Below are 25122 nucleotides of genomic sequence, written 5' to 3'. Positions count from 1 at the left end.
TACTAAATTAGCTTTATGCTATGGGAGAACTAAGCCTCCTCTAATCCTTATTTCTAAACTCCAGAGAGATCTACACAGAAACCAGAGGGACAGCAGAGAGAAAATAGTGCAGTGAAATGATGCAACTAAGGAGTAAGAGAAAAGAGCAGAAAGTTGATATTTAAAACTCAGTCCATAGGGATGCTCAATGCTCTGTAGAGAGCCAAGCACTCATGGTACACACTGAAAGTATCATCTCCAACTTATAAAGGAAAACTGCACAGCTTTTCCTCAAATAATTGCACTACTTCTTACACTTTTTAAAATAAAATTGTGACATGTTGTCTCACCTGAACCTGACCCAGATGAATAATCATCATCATCAATTGGATAGACGCCTGATGCTTCTTCAACAGAGCTGTTGTCAAGGTATAAATCTTTATCAGAGGTCAAATCTGCTCTCTGGAAAACAGATAAGAGGGAATGGTTAAAAAGATAACAGTTCTCCAGCGTAACAATCTCTCAATCTTCTCTCCTGTTTCCAAAGTTGATGATGGCACACTGAACAGTTTATACTTCCAGTTTATGCAATGCATTTGTCTAAGATGTTAAAGAAATTTGTAAAAATTACAGCATAAAAAAAAATCCAAGGCTGCACAATGAAAACTAAGAAATCACCTAATCTTTAGGAAGCAAGCCCCCTTCAAATCACTCTTCATCTCATTAAATGCATGAATGAATAAATGGGATTTGCAATATACTCTGCAGAGCTTCTGTAACAAGAGAGAAGCAAATCCTAGGATTGAAGCCCTCTGTCAGGATCTCAAATACACATACCTATAGGCTGTCACGTGAGGTCTGTCATTTGATCTCAAATGGGAAGCAACAAGAGCACACATCAAAAACCATCTCAGAGGTATATCGAGCCAAACCTCACAAAACTCTTTACAAGTTAGAATGAACAACTGGGACTACAGAATACAAATGTTTCCAAGACAGTGCTGTTGATTAAGGATTATGACATTTCCTGCCAGATCAGACAGCATATCTCCAAAATTCTGGTCAGGCAAGATGCTCCAATTCCTAAATGAACATTATTCTCATCCTAAATCCAAAACACAGCACTATACAAGCTACTAAGAAGAAAATGAACTTTATTCCAGCCAAAACCAGGACTTCCTTATGGGAGCCATGTATTGATGACTGAGAAGGTACCTGCTGCTATTACTACTATTACTTTTACCAGCATTTCTGTGAATGCCCATTTGCCACGACTTGTTGAAAAAGTATGGCAGTTGCAAATGGAGTTTTAAGTCAAAAAGCCAAATATCAAAATGCTATACCAAAATATATCTGTTCTGTATCTCATATAAGCACCCAAACCTGCTGCTCTGTGTCCTAAGGGTTTCCATCTTACTTTTTACTGCATGGCATTGATTGCCCATTTTATGCTATCCAACATTCACTGTAGCTTTCCTAAAGCGGTACCAAACTGTGAAAGGGGTAACTCCTGTATGGAAAGACCCACGTCTGACTTTCTGAGGCAAATTTTTTCCCAGAGGTCTAAAAAATAGTGTTGAAGACATTTTTGCCTTTTTTTTTTTAGGAGGTTTTTGTCAACAGATTCCTGTTCTAAGCTTCTTCACGGCAGAAAACTGCTCTTCAGTTTGATTTACAATAAAAAACGATTCTTCATGGAAAGCAGAAAGGCCATCCTGAGTATTTCAGGGTAAAAAACCTTTGCACTGAGGGTACCTAACACTTCTCTGAACAGCTCTGAACTAAAACAGTGTTATGGTGTTTTTCTTCTACAGAGGAAAAGAAGAACAACACAATACCTGGTCAAAGTCTACTCTTGCTATGGCAGCTTTTACCTGTGGGATATGTGGGGGAAAAAAAGCCCTGTTTTTAAGATAGGTTTACAAAAAGCCTGCTCTCATCTGCTGCTGCTAGTTCACACGGTCTGCCTGGAACTGGCTGCAGTCCAAAGCAGAAATTCAAGACAATGTCTGGTCACCATCAAATGACTTAATTCCTTTAAAAGATGTCTCCAAAGGAAGGCCTGAAGTAACTCGGTAGGTGTATAGATGGTATTGTAATTAAGACACAGCTGAGACTGTTTCCGTATAGGAAAACAACTCCCTGTCACAGGACAAATATCCTACTGTTGATCAGGCTGTCACAATGGACCAAACCCCTTCACATCATTTTACTTTCAGCCACAATTGTGGTACAAAACAGCCCACTCCTCAATATCAGGCAGGAAAAAACAAAACATACTTAAAAGGAAATGCAGGTGGCTGACCATGAGTATAGAAAAGGCATACAATACTCAAAGGATATCAGAGGCAGTAAATGTTACCCAATGCCAAGCTGGGAAAAAAAATTGAAGACCTACCTGGAGAAATTTCCTAACAATGGAAATTGCCAATAGCATGTGGCAACAGCCGAGAAACAGCCTGAGTTTGCAAATGTTAGTGAATGAAAACTAGTCTGCATGAGAACAGTATCACACGTCCATGCCCAGAATTTTTAGTGTTGAATAAACATATGAACTTACGAATCAATTTATTCCCTAGGCCATTTCCCACATCTATCTATATCAGAAGCAAACTTAGCAGAATTCAAAAAACAAACAAAATCCAAAACATCCCCCTGCTCCAAAACAAACAACCCTGTTTTCTTGCTCTTTCGAGCCTCACAGGACTCAGAGAAGACACAAATGATCCCTGACAGTTCTTCTAAAGATTCAGTTTTTGTAAGACAGCTGAACAGCTAACCCAACCCAGCCCAAGCTGCAAGCGCCTAGTCAGCCAGGCTCCCCACCATCATATTCATTCCCTTTCTTTCGATGAATTATGGCTTTTCAGCTGCCAAAAGCTCTCATTTCTAGCTATGCCGAGATGTTCTCAAGATTTAAACCAGCTGAAAACAGAGGAACAGAAATGGAAGAAAAGCCTGGGTAGTTTTCAGCAGCAATTTGAGCATCCATTGTATTTTATTCTGGGGATGCAAAGGATACAATGTGAAAAATTATTTAATATCTAGTATTGTGGATGGCACAACTCCATCAGAATGAGAAAACTATTCCCCACAGTCTTACAGATCCAGTACAATATTTACTGTAGGGAGAAATATATGGTATAGTGAACTCCAAATGCATTCAGATCAGACATCAAGCTCCACGTGAGTAAGATGCTCTGCAGCTTTTCTGGCCAGGGCCGCTTGCTTCAGCCTGTTTCCCGTACGAATGATTCTCGTCTAGTAGAACTCAGGCAGGACAGGAGCACCCTCTCAAACCAAAGGCACAAAGAAGCATACCCAAGCTTAAAAATTCCCAAGCATTTGCATAGATAAATGCATTGCACTGTCCCTAAACAGACTCTTTTGCAAGCTGGCTAATACACTTGGGGTAGGGGCACCCCCTGTACACTCACAGCTTGCATCTCTTTTCCCAGTTGCTCAGAAACATGTAGCTGCCTTAGGCCACTTGGAATGAAAACTGCCTTAAGGTTAAAAATAAAAAGAAAAGCCCAACAGTCAACAAGAAATGCACAGCCGTTAAAAATAATTCTGTGAAGATTAAGCTTAGAAAAATGAGAGACGGTTAATGGAAATAAAAGAATGCTTCATGGTGCTTAAGTAAGTATCAAGCACTGAAGCCGAGCTTTGCAATTTTATGCTAAGTAAAAATAAATTTGATTTAATATTTGCTCTAGAAACGTTTTCTCACTTGTCAGCTGGGAATCCATGGGGGCCTGTGGACTACTTCCAGGGTGCTCACAAAAGACAAGTTGGAAAAACAAATCTGTTGTCAGTAGGCTTGGACAGAGAAAGGTCTGTACTAGCACTTCAATATGCTTAGGAGGAAAAATAAAAAAGTTTGCAAATTCCAACTCCACAGATCTATTTTTAGTTATTATGAAGGCCAAATATTTAAGGGACTATTTCCTATGGCTAACAATTGAAATGAGGGCCCTCATGTCACTTTTATATAACAGCCTTATTTTCAGATCTATTAAAACGGCAGGAACACCAGGCAAGGATGTCTCTGTTATCAGGCCTTTAATCTGGCCCTGAAGCCACAAAAACTGCTCGTTACCTCTTGACAGAGATTGCATTCTCATCCATCATTGTTATCCCACTTACGTTTTTATTCCAAGAATATAATGCTGCAAAATCCTGTGACCTAAATACTTCACATGCTACATGCCAATGATCACTGATTCCTGTCTGGTTATTGACTACACTGGCATAAATCTAAATCTCATGGATGTAGTGTAGATTAGCACTCATTAAGTACTAGATAAAAGATACTCCCATACCAGTAATATGTTGAATTTGAAATCTCAATGTCTTTATTTTACTAAAACTTACATTTTAAATTATTTTTTAATTCAATTAATTTAGATCATCCAGGACATACTTAAAAAAAACCTCATTCTGACACTAAATGAGAAAGAAAAAAAAAGCAAAAAAGCTTTTTCTGACTCATCATCTCATGAAAGGCATAAATCATTCATCAAAATTACAATGGCAAAAAATTGGAAACAATCTTCAGACAATAGGAAGGTTGGGAAAGGATGGTGCACTTCATTAAAAAAAAAAAAAAGTACAAAGTGCCCTGTCATAGCCATTCCCTTTTCCAATGCTGCTGTTACAGTCAGTCTTCCCATTACATGGGGATGATTTAGGAGTAAGACATTAAAGACACTTGTGCCATGTGGATGAAGCCAAGAAAGCTGGTGTGAGGAGCAGTGGAGAAGTAATGTCTACCATGGCTGTCGTGGCTGTTTGAAACTCAGACAGAAGAGCAATGAGTAACTGACATATGGAAGGAAACATTTTATTACTTACAGATGCACTCAAATTTCTGTTCTCTGCCTTTTTGGGTATATGTATGGGACAGAGAATTTGAGGTTTGCAGCTGGGTTATTAATGGTACATTGCCTCCCTTTTTCCCCAGATGGAAGTCTTTTAGATGTAACCCGTTTAGTATGCACAGAACCAGAGACTAATATTTTAAAAGTGATGTTAGATCACAAATATCTAAGCCAGAAGGCTCTGAAAATTTGCAAGCATTACAGCTGTTGATTAGGCAGTGATCCGATATGTAAGAAGGAGAAAGAAAACAGATTTTCCTCTCCTATTAACAGATAGTGCTGTTCTATACATGCTTGTGTAAAAGCATGCTCAGCTGTCAGCCTGAGTTCACTGAAGTGATGCATTCTTCATACACACTACATTTTTGGAAAGCTAACTACCTGAATGCATTCACCTAAAGCCTGAGGGCCATTGCAGACTCCCACTGAAGGCTGGAGAAAAGGCAGTTGTGTGATGGAGAAGCTGTATTTCCCTCTAGGCTTCCTGCAAAAGGAACTACGATCTGCCACCCAATAGGAGTTAGTCCTAACAGACTTCAGCATTGCCATCCTCGAAGCTGGCAGGTATCTTCCTATCATTGTTCACCATTTCTTTGCTTTACCTCATCACACCAGGAAAACTATTCCACTGGTGAGACTCTCCCATTAAGAGTTCATTAACCTTGTCCAGGAATAAGAGTCATTATTTTAAACAAAAAAATTCTACAGCACCAAACTTGAAAATCAGATTTACACCCCAAAGCACTAGGTTTTTGCAGAGAAACGTGCTAACCAGAAGAGCATTCACCTTCCATTTCTCATTGTATTAATGGTTCTCAGAGATGAGCCTCTGCCGGCTCTGACAGCACTCATCAGCCTCCTTCAGCGGGCACATCCCTATGCTGCCCACGTGTACCCTGCTACAACCACCTAATTTTGAAGGAGGATTTTACTTTACAAAGCATGTTTGCCACTAATTGTCTTAGTACAGATGCCTTTCTTTCCTTTCACTGATATGCCCTACAGCTGGGCACAGAAGAAAAGGAGAGACATAGTCCCCATTATTTCCTTTCAAGGTGCTGATGGCCATTTTTAAGGACTAGCAGGCCTTAAAGTCCTCCCAGCAAACCCCATCTCAGTGCACTGTGCCAACTGTGGTGGGGCCTTCAGCAGAAGTGGGGGTGGGAGGCACGGTGGTGGGCAGTTGTGGGATTTTTTGAGAAATAAGATGCTAATAATTAGCGATGTAATTTAAGTATAACCATCTAAGCACTCCCCATTTTCTTCCTTGGAGAAACTGTACTGCCTGCACAATGGTGATGTCAGTGGAGTGGGTACTGGCTGCAGGAAAGCTGCACGACACCATGGTCTGGGTAACTGTGATCACAGCAAAAATATTATTTCCATAACAACAGGCCCCAGATTGAATTTTCCAAGTTTGAGAGCAAGGGTTTCATACAGAAGCCAACATCTGCATTGCTCATTTCCCCTGAATTATTTTGACATGGTTACCATCTCCCAGTTTTACCTCGGAACAGCTTAAAACCCTCTAAGCACTCTCCAAGGCTGCCACCTTTCTGTGCCAGTCCTTCTGCTCATCCACGTGCCCAATGCAAAAACCAGCCTCACGATGGGAACTGCCTGGACCAAATTTGCAAAAGCCACCGCCTCCCCCACCGCTGGCTTTGGCCAATTAAATAACAAGCTTTAATCGCGGTGACTCATTCCAGAGAGCTCGTTTCCAAAGGTATTTTTAAAATCTTAGAGGACGTTTGCTGCCCTTCTTCAGGTAAGGGTGGAAGAGTAAATCAGCTTTGTACGGGTGTCCCTACTAGTGCTGTTGTAAATCGGGTGTTTGCCCGCGGGGACGGCGCCGGTGCCAGCAGCGGCGCAGCAGGCTGAGATCCTGTCTGGTGCAGTGCAGAGCCACTACCGTGGCTGGAGCACATGCCAGAAAGATTATTCACGCTCCTTGTACCTCATGCAGAAGAACTTCCTGATGCTGCACAAAACTATAGCTTTAGGCCTCCAATCCCTCACGACAGATAAAGAAAGGGTTTGACCGCTCGTGGCTGCCGAGGAAAGGCGGAGAGCCCAAAATAAACACAAGTACTGCAAACTGCTTCTACTACCGCTAGCATTCAACAATAGAGGAGTCTACCAAAAGAGCTGATTTACAGAGATTGCCTCATGTCAGAGCCAAGAGTCAAAATATGCTGGCTTTTAAGATGCGCACAGTCTGTTACGCCAGACTAATTACCAAAACAGAGGCGTATTTGACAGGGACAGCATTAATAAAACAGCTCTTGCTGGTGTCAGGCATTTCAGCAGTCTGTGTCATGGCTTGCACTAAAGAAAATACACGGCATCCATGGTGCTCACAGGGAAATGCTCCAAGGCAAAGAGCCCCCCGGGGTAAGGAGACACCAACAAGCCACCACCACATCAGCTACTGTTCACTTACGGCCACGCACCAAAGAAATTACAGTGCTGCAGTTGATAGATTTAAGTTCGCACTCTTCACAAAGTCATAGAAACTCATGTGCCTGTTTTCTAACAGTCATCTGTGCCTTTAGAAATATTCCCCAATGTGTAATTACATGCCGTATGGTACATTATGTGATAACAGAACTTAAAACGATAACAGGAGAACTTGTTCAAGCTTAATTGAAAATGTTTTTCTTCCCATTATAAAGGCTCACAGATCCGTGTAGTGGGTCTTTGGCCTGCTTACAGCTTTGGAGCTGAGGCTTGTCCTGCCTTGAGGAGAAAGATAAACGTCCTCTAAAGTTCTGGTCTATTTGAGGTAAATTCCAATGCAAAAACTTCTATCTTTCCACTTCTTTTCACAGTCTGTGAAAATTTCCACTTGTGCATCATTTATCTACTAGATGCACACAGAGACCAAACTTTAGTCTATTAATCTAATCCCTTGTCCAGAAACTGTTGCCCACGGTGGGACAGAGGTTGCTGTATGAAGATGCAGGAGGGAGGCGAGCAAGCAAGGCAGCAAGATCAGCCAGAGCTTTCTATCCTTACGCACAAGTATCAACAGCAGTATTTGTGATGAAAGACAGACCAAGCAACTTGTTCAATGCTCTCCAACTACAACAGATATTTAGTAAATGAACAAAAAGAGATCCTCATCAATTACCCAACAGCCCTCCTAGGCCTCCTAGGCTATCCAGCTAGGCTCAAGCCCACGTGAAGTAGTATTAAAGGACTGCTAGCTGAGTGAGACCATAGTTGGGTCTGCCCCTACAAAAGATGCCTTCATCATCTACCCTGCAGAAGATGCCTACATCTTCATTCAGTTATGCAGAATTTTCTGAAAAAACAAACCTTTACCTCTGTGGATCTCTGCCACCACTATACCCCAGTGAAGAGCAGTTCTTCACTTGGGCAGAGTCTCCTCAGGAGAAGTCCCACAGCCTCATCTGACAACTCAGCAAGTAAAAGCTACCTGGATCATAGGATATGCAACTACAGACATTTTATTTTCTTTCTCCAGCAATAAAAGTTTCCTGCAGTTCTACAGCAGCTCGTGCTGAAAGCCCACTCTCGAGAGAGGACCAGACCTGTTGGTCCTTCCCTAGATGTACAGCTGAGGACCTGCATGGTCAGATCACCTCCACACAGGCTACCGGTTAGGACCAGGAGATCTTCCTAATTCAGTGACCACATAAACTTACTCCAACTTAAAAATGGTTACTTAGGAATGACAGAGGGGCAGGGCAAATCTGATACGCCAACCCAAGGAAACAGTACTGCTGTGCTGTTTACATGGACCCCCTGATTTGACACTGTATCACATTCCCTCACTCGGCACCAACAAGTCTTTCTCTCCTTGTACATGAAACCCAGAACTGAACGCTGCAGTTTAGTTGTCTCCTTTACCTTGAAAACCTCAAGACTGCCTAACAGTCAAGGTACAGTACACAGCAATTCTCATTTCCCATGTAAAAGCAGAAGTTTAATACCAAAGCTTCTCCGGGAATCCCAAAATTAAAAGATTCAAAGCCCTTTCAGCTTTCATGCCAAGCCATCAATTGATGCAAAGAACAGTTTATTCTTCAACTCTGGCTTTGACGTAGGCACGATACAACAGGGAAACTATTTTAGAATGGCTACAGCTGAATCAGCTTCCGAAGTGCTACTCCAGATTGAAATATTAAAGGGCAATGTGCAGGCGAAACAGCATCAGAAGCCAGCAGCCAGCAATGTGCATCACAGATTGATTTATCTCAATTAGCATAGCAATTTTCTGCACGTTTTCCAAAAAGCAGCCATTGGTTTCACCAAAAATAGGATCAAAACCACCATGCAAATCGTTGTCACAGCTCAAAATGCTAATCAGTTTTTTAAGGACACATCAGCCCATGTGCAGACAGGTTAAATTTAAGGCATAGCCGTGACCAAGAAGTTAAATGTGCTCCTTTGAAAATGCTGAATGAAGAGGTTAGCCTGTCTTTGAATTGCCAGTCACAAATCTGACAGTAACGGAAGAAGCAGGTAGCTTTTGGTACAGAGGTCATAACTACATGTACCTGCCCCAGTCAGTGCTTTTAAATCTAACACGCACTGGCTCTTCTATGCACACCTCCCCTCTCCTTTCATGCTTTACTGATCCTTTTTCCTAATCAATCAGAAGAACTAACACTTATATTTTCCTCCCTCCTCTTGAGAATGTGGATGAATGATTAAAGCTGCCAGGGTAACCTCTTTGGCATGCATGCCAATAACTCCCCACCTAATAGCCTTTCCTCTGCCTCGCTGCCCTGGCCCACTGGTGATTACTGCAATCCCTTGAAGTGGTCAAATTGCAGGGCAGCCCCCATGGAAACCTATTTGGAGCTGTTCGAGCTCATACCAAAGAATGATGTTTTTAATACAGATTGTTCTTTTTAAAGCCCTACAAAAGCAGCTGTAATCAATCGTAGTGGGAGCACTGCAAACCTCCACCAGTTTCAAAAGCCCCATATTGATTCCTTTCCAGTCTGTGGATTTCAACAAAATAACCCCATGTGAGGAACCCAAAATCAACTAATGTGAAATCATTTAAATTAAGATATTTTTGCCATTAGTAGCAAGAATTGGCAGTAAACTGTCTCAGTCAATTACATTCCTTTCGCATAAACAGAGAAATTACATATAAAACAAGTGTATTATTAAAGTTACATTTAGCACCAATTAAATATTACTAGCAAAGTTTATGTAGGGCAACTGAAGTTTGTCAAAGATGAGGAAGAATCAGACTTTACAGCTCAAGGAGTGAGCATTTCCAATCCTTGAATGCGTAATCTGTTATTCGATAGGGACTTATTGAACAACAAGGTCTGCGAATCTCTCAGTGGACACTTCTGCTTGACACCTGCAGTCAGAAGACTCATTTATTCAGGTAACTACTTTCAGGTAACTACTTCCAACTTGTTGGGTGGTGGCTGGAAGCACGGAGCTAGGGGATCAGTTTGTCCTCTGGCAGGAAAAGCACTAGTAAATCCAAAACTTGGTTAAATTAGGGCAAAAGCCATAATCTCTGAGGCCAAAAGGATAAATGGTACCACTGCTACTCTTTCCACCGGTGTAGTCTTCTCAGACAGAGACAGCAAACACAGAAAGCACTGAGCGACCAGGTACATCCTTGTGAGATACCTCTTTGTATCCCAGATCCCCAAACAGTAAGACAACAAAGATGACTTTACTGCTGTTGCCAGGTGCCAACTCCCACTCATCTCACTGGTCTACAAGATTAAGTTGTTGGATTCAGCACTCTGATCTCATCTTACTTAACTGAATTTTTGCTACAAAGGCTTGGTGTTCATATCCTCTTTGATGCATACAAAGATAAGGAATGAGTTTACTTCAGATGGGATAAAGAATCACTCTAATAACATCTACTATAAAAGCAGTTGAGTGAAATCAGAGATACAGCGGCCTGTACAGGCTACGTGGCTTCAGGAGCAGTCTTCTGTCTGGTATGCTGCCCTTCAGGCACGACTCCCCTCCTTCCACCAGGGAGAAGGAACTGGTGCATCACCGACTCAAGCCCACCTGACTCCCCAGCCAAAGACAACAGACAGGTTGGGCTGGGGCAGGGGGGGGCATGGCACCCTGCCTGCAGCACCAGCCAACTTCCTAGCCAGCTGGGCCTGAGGCAAGAAGGAAGGGTTTTCCCTCCTGCCCTCCCTCCATCTTTGACTCTCCTGGCGGCTCCCTCGGGCTTGCAGCGCAGCATCATACTGGACAAGGGAACCAAGGGGACGATTTCTTCTGAAGGCAAATACAGCCCAGGGCTGCATTTGGAAACTAGATGGATATACTGAGCAGAACCACTAAAAGAGAATTTGAACTATATTGTTAGGAATTTCGGTTTTGCAGCTGCCTGACCCCACCCATATCAACTGCACAGCAAGAGAAAACGAGGCAGAGCCTCGGTGAGGCAGTCTGCTGTGAGCCTCCATACCTGCTCTAGGACACTTCCACGCACCATAATGATTAACATGCATTCACATTCCTGAGAAGAACCATCTGACATATGTCTGCTCTTAAAAATACCCACAAAAGTACATAGAAAGCATCAAGCTGAAACCGCATAATATAAGGTACACTAAACTAAAAGAGTTACTCCACGAGCAGCGGAAAGGCTGACACCTGATTTTCTACAGACGTTCCCCTCCTCACCAGAACCCCAGCTCCTGCCCTTTCCCCTGTGCTACTCCCTCCTTATGAGCTGTGCATGTGGATGTGACAGAACATGGATCTAACAACTCTGAAGAGGAACATATAGGAATTTCTCAAAATAAGTTTCAACTGGAATTACATAAGGGACCATCTTCAAACAGCACATTACAATTTTTTGGTTTAAAGCATGGTCAAAAAGCTGCTGCTTTAACTGAAGGATTAGTGAACTGGTAACATAATCTCTCCCAGTTATCACGATTGGCTACCTTTAATGAAAACTGGCTGAAATAAGCTTCATATTGATTACCTTCAGCTGATGTTTTAAAAATAATGCTACATAAAACTAGAATCAAAATAATTACATTCATAATGAAGGTAGGGATAAACTACACTCTACTGGATAACTTCCCTTGATTTGAAGGATAGCAAGCCAGGTAAGTTGTTTTACAGCATTTTTAACAGTCATAGATCTGACTGAAGAGTAAAATACAACAAAGATTCCTAATGGTATTAAATATCTGTTAACAAAGAACAACCCTTCCTTTCTAGCATTCATACTTTAAATCAGAGTTCTGCTGAAGGGAACAAAGATTTCAGTATTTCTATAGTCAAACTCCACATCTTCATAAAACTGTCCCAGCACCATCAATACAAGGTTAGCAGCCCTCTACAATCTTTACTGCCTTATCAACAGTCTAAAGCTTTTAAAAATCCATATGCCTACAAAACCTCCTGGAGCTGTTACACATTGAGGATTTCACAGCATTATTGACCTGGGCAGCCTCTTTATCCTCAGTAAGTTATTTTAAGCAACTTTCTGCCAGCAAGCAGGTCTCTTTGTTAGGCTTTGTCTGTATTATTGCTAAAGCACTGCTTACAATACAGCACAAAACGGGGCAGTACTAAGCAGAAATGAGAAAGGGGTCTGTCAAGTTCCCTTTTCATTTCTTTTTTTCTCCACTTTCCTGATATGCTTCTAATATCCTGTAGATCACTGCCCTGCTGCCAGGAATCTGGCTACGCACCTAAGCCACCTCCTGAGAGGGGTCAATGTGAATGCACAGCAGACAAAATAGACCAAATCCACATATTTTCCGGACCATCCTATTTAACTTGCACACTTTCTTTTGCCTTGTTGGCACTTACATCTCTCTCTCTCTCTCTCTGAAACAGAAGCTAGCAAGCGTATTTACCTACTGAGTAAGAAAACACATTACCTGGCTTAGGAGGTGAGGAAGGGGAAAAAGAAAAAGAAAGGTAAATTTCTCATACTTCAAACTCAAGACCGAAACACTCTGCTTTATTCTTAAATCCCGTATCAGATAAAGGCCTCCAGCTTGAGGACCATATTTCTGTGGCATGGTAGGAAAAGCAAACCTCAACTCAACACATATCAGCACACATCAAAAAGCAATCTCATGGTCTTCTGCAGGCTCATACCTGAAGGTATCAACCGAGAAGGCCAGCGCTAGCGCAGCAGTCTTCTTTGGATTGTAATTTATGAATAGCCACAGTCGAGCAGCCAGATCCACGCTACTTCTACTTTCTTACTCATCAAAAATATTTACAGGGTGATCCATTTTGGGGAAGCAATTCTTGCACGTCCTTTTACTTTGAAGTTTCATATTCTGAAAGGTTGTGTGGCCAGTGACCCATAATACTCCTTGGTGTCATAAGAATGACTAAGACCTACCCTGTTTTAATCCAAGGGCATACTATAAAATGCACTCAAGTGACTCCCCACACAGGCACTGAGAGATTTAGATTTGATACCAACTTCTGTATCACACTTGATAACTAGACTCTCAGCTGAGGGCCAAGACATACAGAGGAAGCTGCCCTGGGAGAAGGGTAAAAGAAAGAGATTTAAACTGATACAAATTGAGTCCACAAAATCTCTGCTAGTGATATTTTATTTCTGGATGTTGGATCAACTTTCCTATTTCCTTGTTAAACCTGTACCTTGCAGAGTGAATAGAAAGAACAGATGTTTTCTAAAGTCATCAATTCAGTAAAGTTTGCAAATACCACAAAACCACCTTCTAAGCAATGTCTTAGAGAAGCAACTAATTCAGCACTGGCAGCTTTATGCTACTTAACATTGTTAAGTGTTGGCAAAAATAGTGGACACAATAGATAAGTAACCTGTCAACCCTGAGTTATTCTAGATAAAGCACAAATGTATTCCAATTATCTGCACCTTATTTCTGACAGTTCTGCTTCAAAAATACAGCACATAATCTGCTCCATACAGCCGTCAATCAAATGGACAAATTTTCTTAAAGTTTCATTGCAGATATGTCCAAAGCAATTGCACTTCATAAGGCTTTCCCCAGACTGATAACAAAAGTTTAATTCAAACCACAGGTTTTTCTCTGGAAGCAATAAAAAAGGTTGCTACACTGATGGCATTAGAAAGCTGCTTAGTTCCTGTTTCTGTTTGCTTCAGTAAAAGGGTCACTTGGCACTCAGAAATGGAACAAGCAAAAAGGGGTTTCATCAGCCTAAGTGTTACAAATGTTGGCTGCTTAATAGACCTGACCTTGCACAAACCTGCTCACCTCCCTGGGTCCTCGGAGCTTAAAAAAAAAATCCGAGGACAAAGAGGGGTGGTGTAAAGACTCAGCTTAGTGAGACCATACGGCAAGACATTCAGATCTGCCACAGCAAGACAACACAGAATAGTTTTGCAACATTACTAGTACACTTGCATATGTATATCTAAGAAAACAGAGCGGTCAAGGACTGTTTCAAATGAGAGCAATGCAACGTGAAGCGGCATTTTAACATATGCATCTATACAGGTAGATAGAAGAATGCACCTGTAATGTGGCTTTGCTAGAAAGCGCAGAGGAGTTTTCTATCGTGTAATAATATTGTAATTTAAGTTCTCAAATCAGACATTTTGATCATGAATAAACCTCTCCTCACAGGGCAGGGCATGACATGTGTAAATCAGGTTTTCTTACAAACATACATGAGCAAATTAGATCAAGAACTTGTTGATAAATACCATTCTGCAAATAATACAAATGGAGGCAGCTTTTTATGGCATGTTGGGGAAGACAACTATAAGGAGACAATTGCAGCATGGTACATCACGGCAAGCAGTATTTGTTTACTTGCTTTGACCAGACAGAAGAGATCAGAAAGATACTTTCACATGCCATTTTCAGGGACAATAATTGAATGAAGGCAGACAATGACCAGGAAGCATTTGAGAACTGAGAAGGTGAAGATCATTCCTGCTGAAAACTCAATTCATGTCTGTAGCTGATGCTTCTTCTTAAAATTCACTCAGAAGTTCATTCGACTTCACAACGACATGATAAACAAAGACCATTAGGCAGAAGAATGCAACAGCTACTGTCATTTTGATAAAGCAGAGTCATCAGCTCATTTCATTTCTTTTAAAAAATGAGTCCATACTGGACACATCCCATGAAAACGAATGATACTCATCCAGTGCAACACGTAGCTGCACTTCACTTGTAGAAAAATTGGCTTACCAAGATAAACCGGCACCCCAAGAGTTTGCTGTGCTGAAACTGCTCGCTTAACAGCTGACAGAAACCGAAGGCCCCGGTCCAGCTCCTGGCAGGGGCTGTCCTTCCTCCATTAATTACGTGTGCGCACACATAGGCCCGTGCTGCAGTCCCTCAGGGAAGCCTCTGATGGGCTGCGAGAGCAGATTACTACTGGCTTACGGCTCAGATACAGCACGTTATGCAACCGAAAGGCTTAACAAGCCTCCATTTCATTCTTTTAAAATTAGTTTGAAGGGGGGGAAAATGAACGGTTGTGAAGAACAACGCCAAAAAAGTGACATAAACCCCCCAAAACACAGCGCAAAGCTGTGGGATAACGCCTCGGTTTTCGATTACCGGGGTGAGGGCAGAGTCAGGAGGCTCTGCCGACAGCCCCACCTGCCACAAAGCCTGCCGGAAAGCCAGGACTCGCTCTTTATTTTCTGCTCAAACACTATGTCCTCCATGAGCCTGTTCACAGTTTTGAAAAGAAAGACCAGGCCACGCTCTGCAAGTCTAACGTTATTGAAATCTGCTTTGGAGGTCACTCCATCTTCTACAGCAGGCCACGGAGCAGGAGGGAGCGGGAAGGGTCTGTCCCACCTGCCCCGCGGCCCAGGGCACCGGCAGCCGTCAGGGTCCGGGGACGCGTCCGCTCCTCACACGGACCGGCTCGGCGGCCGCCGGCTTCGGGCAGGCAGCACACGGTGCCAGGAGCCAAAGGCGACCCGGCAGGCAAGTCGCGGCCTGCCTTCACAGACAATGCAGTGTTTTCTTCATTACTTTCCCAGTAGGGCCGGTTTGAAGTGGGACACCATTTGCATTCAGAGTGAAAAACCTCATTTTGTCATCGGAAAGCTGAGGAGAAGTTTCCAGTGAGCTGTCCCCGGGCACGCACCCGCTGGACGTTAACTCCTCCCAGCCTGCTTTGTACCAGCTCTGCAGCAAGTCCAGCCAGCACTGACCAGCCAACGGGGGCTGGTTTTTCGAAACCCCATTTTGTGAGGACGAAAGGGGGTTGTGCTGTTCCCCTCTCTGTGCTCATTACAGCCACAGTTCAGAGGTAACACAAAATGGAAAGCGTTCGGGTTTGTAACAGCCAACTGCAGTCCGTCAGCATTTGCTGAAGCAAAGTATAAAAGTGGCACTTTTAAAGATTTGACCACAAAACCTCACTGAGGGACAGGCTGCAATAGTACTGCTTTTTTTGTCTTTTCTTTTTTAAACCAATACATGAGATTCAAATAAAGGGATAGTTTAGGATACCTCACACCACCCCTCCACCTTATACTATCTTAGGAAATCAACTTAACATCTTATCATTGATTTATAACCAGTATCCTTTATATCCTAAGATATATCTTATCCTATTATCAATTTATAATCAGCCCTATCATTTGAAAGTTAAAGCTCACGTTCACCAAAGGAGTCGCTAAGAGGAGCAAGCTTCTCCCTCACTTCCAAGCCTACTGCGCTGGATCGTGCAGCTGAAGGTTTCTGTTTTGCCGGAGAAGGTTGTCATTCATGACATTATGCAGCACTGAAGGAGCCAAACAGATTAAATGGACATCTGCCTTTCTAGTCTGCTATAAAAGTGGTTTAATACCAAGCAGTGTTTAAACAGTAAAACTGTCTGCAATTGCTGCTCTATAATCTGTGAGTAATCAATCAATCTCAACACTGAGCTTCCATTACTGCTTCTCTGCAAGCAGCTGGAAAAATTTCCAGGGCACATACTCCTTGTTTATACCCCAATGCTAAAGAGGAATTAAACACAGATTCAGTTTGTATTCACAGTGATCCTGGCACACGTCAAGTCTCAGGCTTGTATTTTCAAGCAAAGCACAGAAGATACCGTGAAACCTCCACTTATGGCAGCTATTTGCCATGTTACTTCCCCTCTGAATGCATTATTGCAGTAAATACCCTGAGGGCTTGCCAAAGCAAAGCAGAGTATCCCACCAGAGCCCTCATCCTCCCACTCTTTGAAACCTCAGCACCTCAGAAGAAAGCACAGGACGCAGCTGTGGTCCCGTGCCGCCCATGGATCTTGGCTGCTTTGGCTTAAAGCCATCCCAAGCAACAGCATCAAACTCGACATCTTTTTCAGACTTGTTGCTTGATGTTGTAATGACTGTGGGATTACGACTGTCATCTTGGGGATTCAAAGGCTTACTTCTTTTAACAACGTAATCTGTGTTGACACGTTTTGGTTAAGATGTAAGTATCCCTCACTCTCGCAGACCCTGCCAGCACAAGCTATGCATGCCAGCAGCTGATGCCCCTACTCAAGAAAACTAAAGGTGTTTCCATTTAAGCAGGGGAAGACCAAGAAGGAGACGTGGGCACTCTAGCCCAGGCATGGGATTCAGGTTGGAGCGAGGCCAGAGCTAAAGACTGGTAGCTCTCCCTTGCAACAGGGTGATACCTGCATTACCCCACTTCCCCAGTGGGACATCACCAGGCCCAGGCCATCTCTCTTACACGAGAGATGGCTTCCAGAGTGGATTAATGATGAACCTTTTCATGTTCCTTTATTCTGCCATGCATAGGTTGTTGCACAGTGCTCTCTAACATGGTATATAAAGCATATGACTAACATCCGTCACCTGCTTGCCCCTTCATCCCCTCCCAAAAGCCAGGATTTCACGTGGGAGAGCCCCTTGCTTTATCTGGAGTGGGCGGACAGCTTGTCCCACAAATGCACAAGTTACATCATTCAATTTAGATGTGGCAAAAGTGAAATCGGTTCTCCATAACAGCGATATCAGTCACTGATTTCACACCTCTCAGCTGACAACTAGTTTAAAGGCAGCTCCTGCCCCATCTATTTATTCATCAATACATTCTGAGCTTCCAGCAAGGGCCCAGCATGGCAGCTGGTCAGGACAAGGAGCGCAGCAGAAGGGCACTGCTCCTCGCAATGCCGGTGCTCAGCTCTGCTGCTGACTGCAACCACCCAACCTCGACGGTGCCTCCTGCATGGGCTGGTGGTTTCAGCTGGCCTGGTGAAAAGTGCCGCGGCCTAAAACGTAACATCAGCCTCAGATGAAACGTAAAGTATTTTTCAAACGTTATCTGCACCTACTCCTACTCTCTGTGTCCCTCTCTGCTTGGCACAGGGAGGCAAAGGATCAAAGTGAGTCCCCAAAGAGTCATATGCACATTCCTTTCCCTCTCAATATCTCTGTACAATTAGCATAATCACTACAAATAGACTTCACTTGTAATTTTGAACTCACTGGCCTCATGCTGGATTATCGAATTCAGGGCTTTACTACAGCAGCACTCTCAGATGAGACTAAGAAGATGGAGAGACAGAAAGTCACTGTGTATTTCAAGCACCTAACTTTACTTCAATTCAGAGTAGCTAAATTTAGGACCAAAAGGTCCTTCTACAGATCAATGGAGAGAGGTATACTCCTCCAGAGGGCTGTTCACAGCCCTGATTTTATGTCTGAATTCAGACTCCTCAGTTAACAGTTAACAGCTGAACAGTCCTTCCAACACATGATAAGCAAGGGAGTCAATCTCTAACTGAAATGGCACCTATAATGTCAGGTTCCAGTAGGTCTGAATGAGTTTTGGAATAAAACAGTAGAGAGGCACATTGCAAAGCCAGCAGATCTTCTGCATTTTCCAAGGGAACAATTACTGTGACAACAGCACATTTATGAGACTCGGAAGGAAACCTCAGTATCTCAGTGCTGCCATAAGATGCACTGGAAAAAAACCCAAACCCCATGACTTCAGGCTGCAGACCCATATTTTTGCAGCTGACTGTTCCAATAAGAGACCTCTGTTTATTTGTAATGACACCGTATAACCCAACCAAGTAGGTGACTCGTCCCTGGACTGGGACAGCCGGGACTCATTTCTCTGGATGCTTTACAAAGGAGGAAAAAAAAATCAAACGCAGCATAATTCCTGATAGCAGAGTTCTTTCAGCACGAAGCAGCTGTATTTCTCTGGCCATGTACAACAGCAGCTATTTCAGCTCTGAAGTATATAAGCACCCGGACAGCACCGTCATGCAACTAAATGCGCGGACCTGGCTGTATAGAAAACCACTTCTGCTGTCTAATTAGCACAGTACTATGTGCCAAAAAAATTCTTCCAGGTAAACTTTTTTCCTCTTAATGCTGCTTATAGTCGCTTGATGACTGCTATGAAAGTTAGATTGTTCCACTCTTGGAGCACTGCAACTCTCTTCCAGTTGTTAATTCTACCCTGGACAGTCATTAAATGAACGGTAACATATATCATCAGATCCTTTCTCAATACCATCCAGGGTGTAGAGGAGAATGCATGCTGAACATAATGCTTTAGAAATAAGATTTTCCACGTGCCACTTTGAGAAATGAAAACCAAAGGAGTAGCTGCATTACGATACAGTAATCAAAATCCACAAGATACACAACTATTCAAACTTGTGCTATCTCGGAAGGACGTAATGGTTTGTAAAACCTGCAGACTGTGTATTTTATTTTATTTTCTCATGCACAATGAGAATGAAGTGTAATCTATTAAGGCTTAAAATTAAACATCCCATATCTATCATGCAATGAGACAGAAACCAGTCAAACCAGTTCAAAATTCACAGTTCTTTTCTATGTAAAAGAGGATTGTATACCTATCAATTACAGTATAGCAGAAAAATTGACCTAAGGCCAACATGTAAATGTGAGATGTGCTTATGTTAAAAAGTGCTTGAAATTGCTGGTAATTATATACCTATTCTACCTACAAACAATAAGGACCTATTCCCTCAGCATAAGACAGCACTCCAGTTCCTATTCCTGTGTCACCTTCTTCTCTTTCAAGCCAGGCTATTGATAAATGCCCACACAGTATGAAAACTCCCTAAGGATACCTGCATATAATGCACTTACAGACAATGGTGTCCTGGTCAGCAAGATGAAATTACCTTACAGTGGCTTAGAAAACCTTCCGAGAGGGACATATTGTCCTAATGTAATAGGAGGCTGTGGGAACAAACAAGCTGAGAACAAAACAAGACAATTATACAAAAGCAACTTCACAGCTAACATCTGAAAGGCAATTACAGGATATCGGTGTGCTTCCTGGCCCCAAGCTGAAGTCAGCAATAGGGGAAAGGGAAAAGAGAAAAAGCACAAACAAGCATGGAAAATTTAAAACCCATTCCTGGAGAGGCCCAGCTACCCAGAGGGACAGGTTTAAAGCAAGGGATTCAGCTCCAAAGACACCTACTTTTAGGCAGGCGTTTGCCTTGAGCTCAGTGTCCAAAATCCTATTTTAATCAGTGGAAATCTAGTCAATGCAGCCAGGGGAGCCCTGTTGAGCTTCCTAAACACGGGGACGTAGCACTGCTTGAGATGCCTCAGGCACCCTGCCTTGTCCCCAGCTCCTGCTCCAGATGGACGTGTGCCTCCTGCAGGCCCCGTTGCACCTTCCAGGACTGTGCGAACCTCCCAGTGCTAGAAGCTATCTCAAATGGCACAAAAAGGTAAGATTTTTTCTTCTCTGTCCCATGCTGGGAGGGAAGGAGCTGCAGGCAGAAGGAGGCTGTCTACGAATCAGGGACTGGTCTGTGGCATACAAGACAAAGGACCTTGAATGAAGGTTGTGCAGGTGTCTGAAACTTCTGAAACGCTCAGCTTTGTAACCTCAGCACACACTCCCTATACACAGGTATTGAATATAACATGAACAAAGCCTGGCTTATCACCCTTCAGTGACAGCAACTCCTGCACAGCAGGGCAAGCTTTGGAGACAGCTCCAGGGTGTCACCCAACAGGTCTTCCAGAGTCCACTTACACCACCTAGAAACTTCTAGGATGACGAGGTCCACGCTAAACCTCCAGATGCTTCTCACAACGTCAGATGTCAACACAGACTTCCGTATCCCATGTGTGCAAGACAATTACACCGGATACAAGAACTACACTCAAGAATTTTTTCTCTCAGGTCGCCTTTTTTAAAAATGCCAAGCACAGAAAAAGAAAGTTTCCAAACCTTCACAGCTAATTTAAATAACCTGTTCCTTGTAGAAGTGAGAAGAACACTAACATCTTTGTAACACAAATCTATTAGACAATTTTTGTAATAAATAGAAAACCAAGAACCCCAATCTTTGCCTTCCTCACCACAACTTGAGAGTTGCTTAAACTGGTTCCCCTTGCTGCTGTGGGAAAGACCCTGAGAACCAGCAACAGCTCCTGCACCAGTGAAGGGGCACATCTAAGCTGTGCAGCACCCTGTTGAGCTCTCCTACAGATTACTAAATTCCACGCATCCCCTGCCGCCTCTGACACATCCATGTTGGAGGCTGTGGGAGAGCAGGCTGCTGCAGCAGCCACAGCTTCTTGTGGAAGGAATAATCCTCATCCCCTTTTGCCATGGTGAAATGCTGACAAGGGCATGGTGAGAAAGAGAAGGGCACCCTTCTCACCAGGCTTGTGCTGTCCTGGCTCTGCAGTGAGAGATCAGCATTTTCATCAGCCCTGGGCTCCACAGCTACACAGAAAACCATTTTCAGTCTTATGCCTGGAAACACAGGCATGGGATTAGAAGACGTCACTTAGTCGTACCTACAGCATAAGAGCTGGAGAAAACATTCTGATTTGGAGCAAGCTTTACTATCATTTCAGTGTACATAGCTATGAGGTGATTTGCACAGATTTACATGTAGCTTTTCAGCAGTTCTCAGCCACATGGTCCCTTTGCAAAACCAAGGCAAGTCTTCAGAGGACATTATAAAGGACTTGCAGGCTGAAATCCTGAACTGGATCTTATATTAGATGGGCAGTTGAAGACAGCAGAGTGAAGCATTACCTATGTTAAAACACCTGTTGATCTTTTACTTCCAGAGTTTCTCATTGTACACACCACCAGCCATATTTATACAGAGATCAGCAGCAAATCTTGCTTAACATCTCATTCTTTCTGCAAAGCCAGAAAGACCTGTCCAGGCAGGATTTGCCAAGGCTGATGCATTATTACTGATGTTTCCCTCTTGGCTGATTAAGCCAAAAATTGGCCAGGCAGAGGAGTTGATAGTAGCTCTCCCCTCCTCATCATTGATGAAAGCTCCAAATAAAGCTTCCAAAATAGATGCTACTACGACATGTTTAGGGTGTAGGCACACCCCAAAACCTCATAAACCAACAAGAGGGCTTTTGTTCTCTTGACTAAAGGCCAAGCATTTCAGAGCACTCCACTAAAAGCTAACCAGAAAGACTACCTATTTCCTTCCTTCCCAGGCTCTCAAAAACAGTAGCAATGGTATTTATCTTCAACCATAAATCAGACTGCCTACTAAGACACTGCAGCATAGTATGTAGAATGTAATTTGTACAGGCAGACAAAAAAAAAAATAAATGCACGACTGTACTCCATACTGCACTCACTTCTATTAAAAATAGGCATTTTGCTTTACTGCAATAATTCTAAAGGGGATAAAAGGACAATTTTAGAAAAAAAACCAAAACAACTCTATACATAACACACACACACACAAAAAAAACCCCTCCCAAAATCCAGCCACCACCAAGGAAGGACAAGTCCCACATTTTAATTCCTTTATATGCCTGAGGTCTGTGATTAAGTTAAACATAGGAGCAATTAACTTCTGTGCAAGTAACATGTAAGCTTTACTGCATATACAACTAGAAAGCCTTGACAGCTTCCTACAGAACAGGCATTCCCACAGGGGCTTTTAATTTCTTTTAAATACAAGTACCTCTTGTGAGGAACAGAAAACAATACACAAACTCCTCACAACAGCTTGAGGATCACAACACGGGCTGTGGGGGACAGAGGGAGGGTTTTTAATCTTTATCTGTTTTGAAAACTTGCATATACTTCTGAATTTCCTTGATTTTCACATGAAGCATAGTTGCTGCAATAACAACAGTCACAGATAACTAGAACTCATCAGCAAGCTGCATACTCTCTGTATGTTCCATCCTTTCAAGGCAGAGAACATATTCCCAGTTTAAACTTGCTCAATGAGCTCTATTATCTGGGCCTAAAATTTTTTCTGTGTGAAGCGAGACAACATCCCAATGTTTCTCCTGCTTTCAAACACACAGGCAAGATTTATCTGTGTCTTGCTGATACTGCCTTGAACCAGTAGCATTGAATCAAATGTCTTTTATTTTAGGAAGGAATGAGTGTTATTTTCAAAATTGATACAGCATAAGTACTATGCATAAATTTAGGCTTACTTATTTGGGGGTAACTTTGCCCAATAGCAAAATCCTAAGGCTGCTTCTGACAACAGGAAAAAAACCCCTTTATTTTGTTGGAACTGCTAACAGAGATGGAACTGCTCTTCAGCATCTGTACTGAAACCCACCTTGTGTGGGTTGAACACACAGCACAGGTAATACTACTGCCCTCGAAAGAAGCAGCCTTCTATTATGGAAACCTGTTTCTAGTCATTACTGATGAGAGAGGAAAAAGAAAAGTTTAGCTAAATTCAGGCTTTAGCATATTCCTCTAAGGTTACAGGTTGCTGAAATGCTGAAGCCAAACCAGAGAGGATTTTTCTCCCCCTCAGAAATAATTAAATCACATTAGAAAAATTAAAAAGAAATTAGAGCAGAGGTAGCCTACGAACCTATCGTTTATATTGGACACTAACTGAAAAAGATAGAAAACCAAATAAGTTTAGGAAAACATTAACCTTAATTACACTGTGAAAATCCATGGCCATTAAACAATCATCCACATCTGATACTTACCTTATTATGTGCCTTAAGTAAAACTGAGTACCTAGCTCAAGGGAATCCCTGCTTAAAAATTAAACATAAGTAAACTGAAGCACAATAAGCCTCCATGATTTAAAGGCAATACTCTTAAGTACAGACATGAAACAAAAGTCGTACTACCGTATCTCATTTGAGATTGCGTTTAGAAAGATACACCATTAGAGGACCGAATCTATTAGCAGAGAATGCAGCAATTCCTGCCAAGCTGTTTGATAGAAACCAGGCACTGATATAACCTAATCTGTACAACTTCCCATTAGCAATACCACTTCCTAAAAGGAAGGCATTAAGGTTGAAGGGCTCTCACAGCAACTACTGCAGTTCACTATATAGAGCAAAGCAAATCTAGCAGAATTACTTTTCTAAAAGGTAAAATGGTCATCCCGAGATGTCTTTCCAAACCAGAATTATTTAACGCTCCTTACTAGAGACGGACTTGTAGCATACTACAGAATTTGCAAGTAATTTAGTTATTTACTTTTTTACAGGCGCTCAAATGGGACTTGTTATCCAGTACCCCTCCTTCTACCTTAGCTCTTGGCCATGCTGAAGGCAACACTGCTGTCACTTCTGGTTTAGATAAAGAGACCTCAGTGCTCACTCAGTGCTGTGGCAAGAAATACTCTGACACAGTGTGGATCTGTATTTTTATCTCTCCACAATCTCATTGAAGACTACAGCTTGCTTTTACACAGCTGAAGTATCAAGTTTTAGCAAGGAGGCCGCAACACTGAGCTCTTAGTACTCACCTCTCTTGAAACTCAGCTTACCAAGAAAAAAATGCTCCCCTCTTATTAGCCTTTTTTTATGAGATAGCTATTCATAGATTCCTGAAATACCTGCAATTCTTTTCTTTCACTGCAAAGAAACTCTTATAAAGCTTAATGAATTACAGAAACATTATACAATAACAAAGGCAAGATGCTTCAAGAAACAGGAGGAATGCTCATTCAGTATCATACAACACTGAAGAAAATGACATAGGAAGTTAATGACATTAAAAAAAAGTATCTTTTATAAAAACTTCCCACAGAATATGTGTAAAAGATATAAAACCAGAAAAAAAACCCCTTTATAATGCACACACTTTCTAAAACTGAGCAGTTTAAGGTGAATTATGGGAAGAGAGTAAAAACTATGGGTCTATGGTAAATTACTGTTGTTCCCATACAAACATGTCATAAACTATGAATTCTACTTTCCTTGTCAAGTTCTTCAAAAGGCCAGTGAAGCAGGGTGAGGTGACATGCTAGCAGAAATCCCACACTGCAGATTACACCGTGCTTTCAAACTCACACAACACCTTTTTTGAGGTGA

At 42.3% G+C, this 25122-nt stretch overlaps 1 protein-coding gene across 1 annotated transcript in view; it reads right to left on the bottom strand.

The window, feature by feature from the left end:
- SDC2 (syndecan 2) overlaps nt 1-25122 on the bottom strand; it is a 58846-nt gene that overhangs the window by 10281 nt on the left and 23443 nt on the right. The window contains exon 2 of the mRNA XM_075023656.1: nt 330-441. Coding sequence (XP_074879757.1) covers nt 330-441 — 112 coding nt within the window. The remainder of the gene's footprint in view (nt 1-329; nt 442-25122) is intronic.

The sequence above is a fragment of the Buteo buteo genome, chromosome 3 (genome assembly GCF_964188355.1).
Source record: "Buteo buteo chromosome 3, bButBut1.hap1.1, whole genome shotgun sequence".
NCBI lineage: Eukaryota > Metazoa > Chordata > Aves > Accipitriformes > Accipitridae > Buteo > Buteo buteo.
Note: the sequence above shows the minus strand (reverse complement) of the source record. Positions and strands in the feature narration are given on the sequence as shown.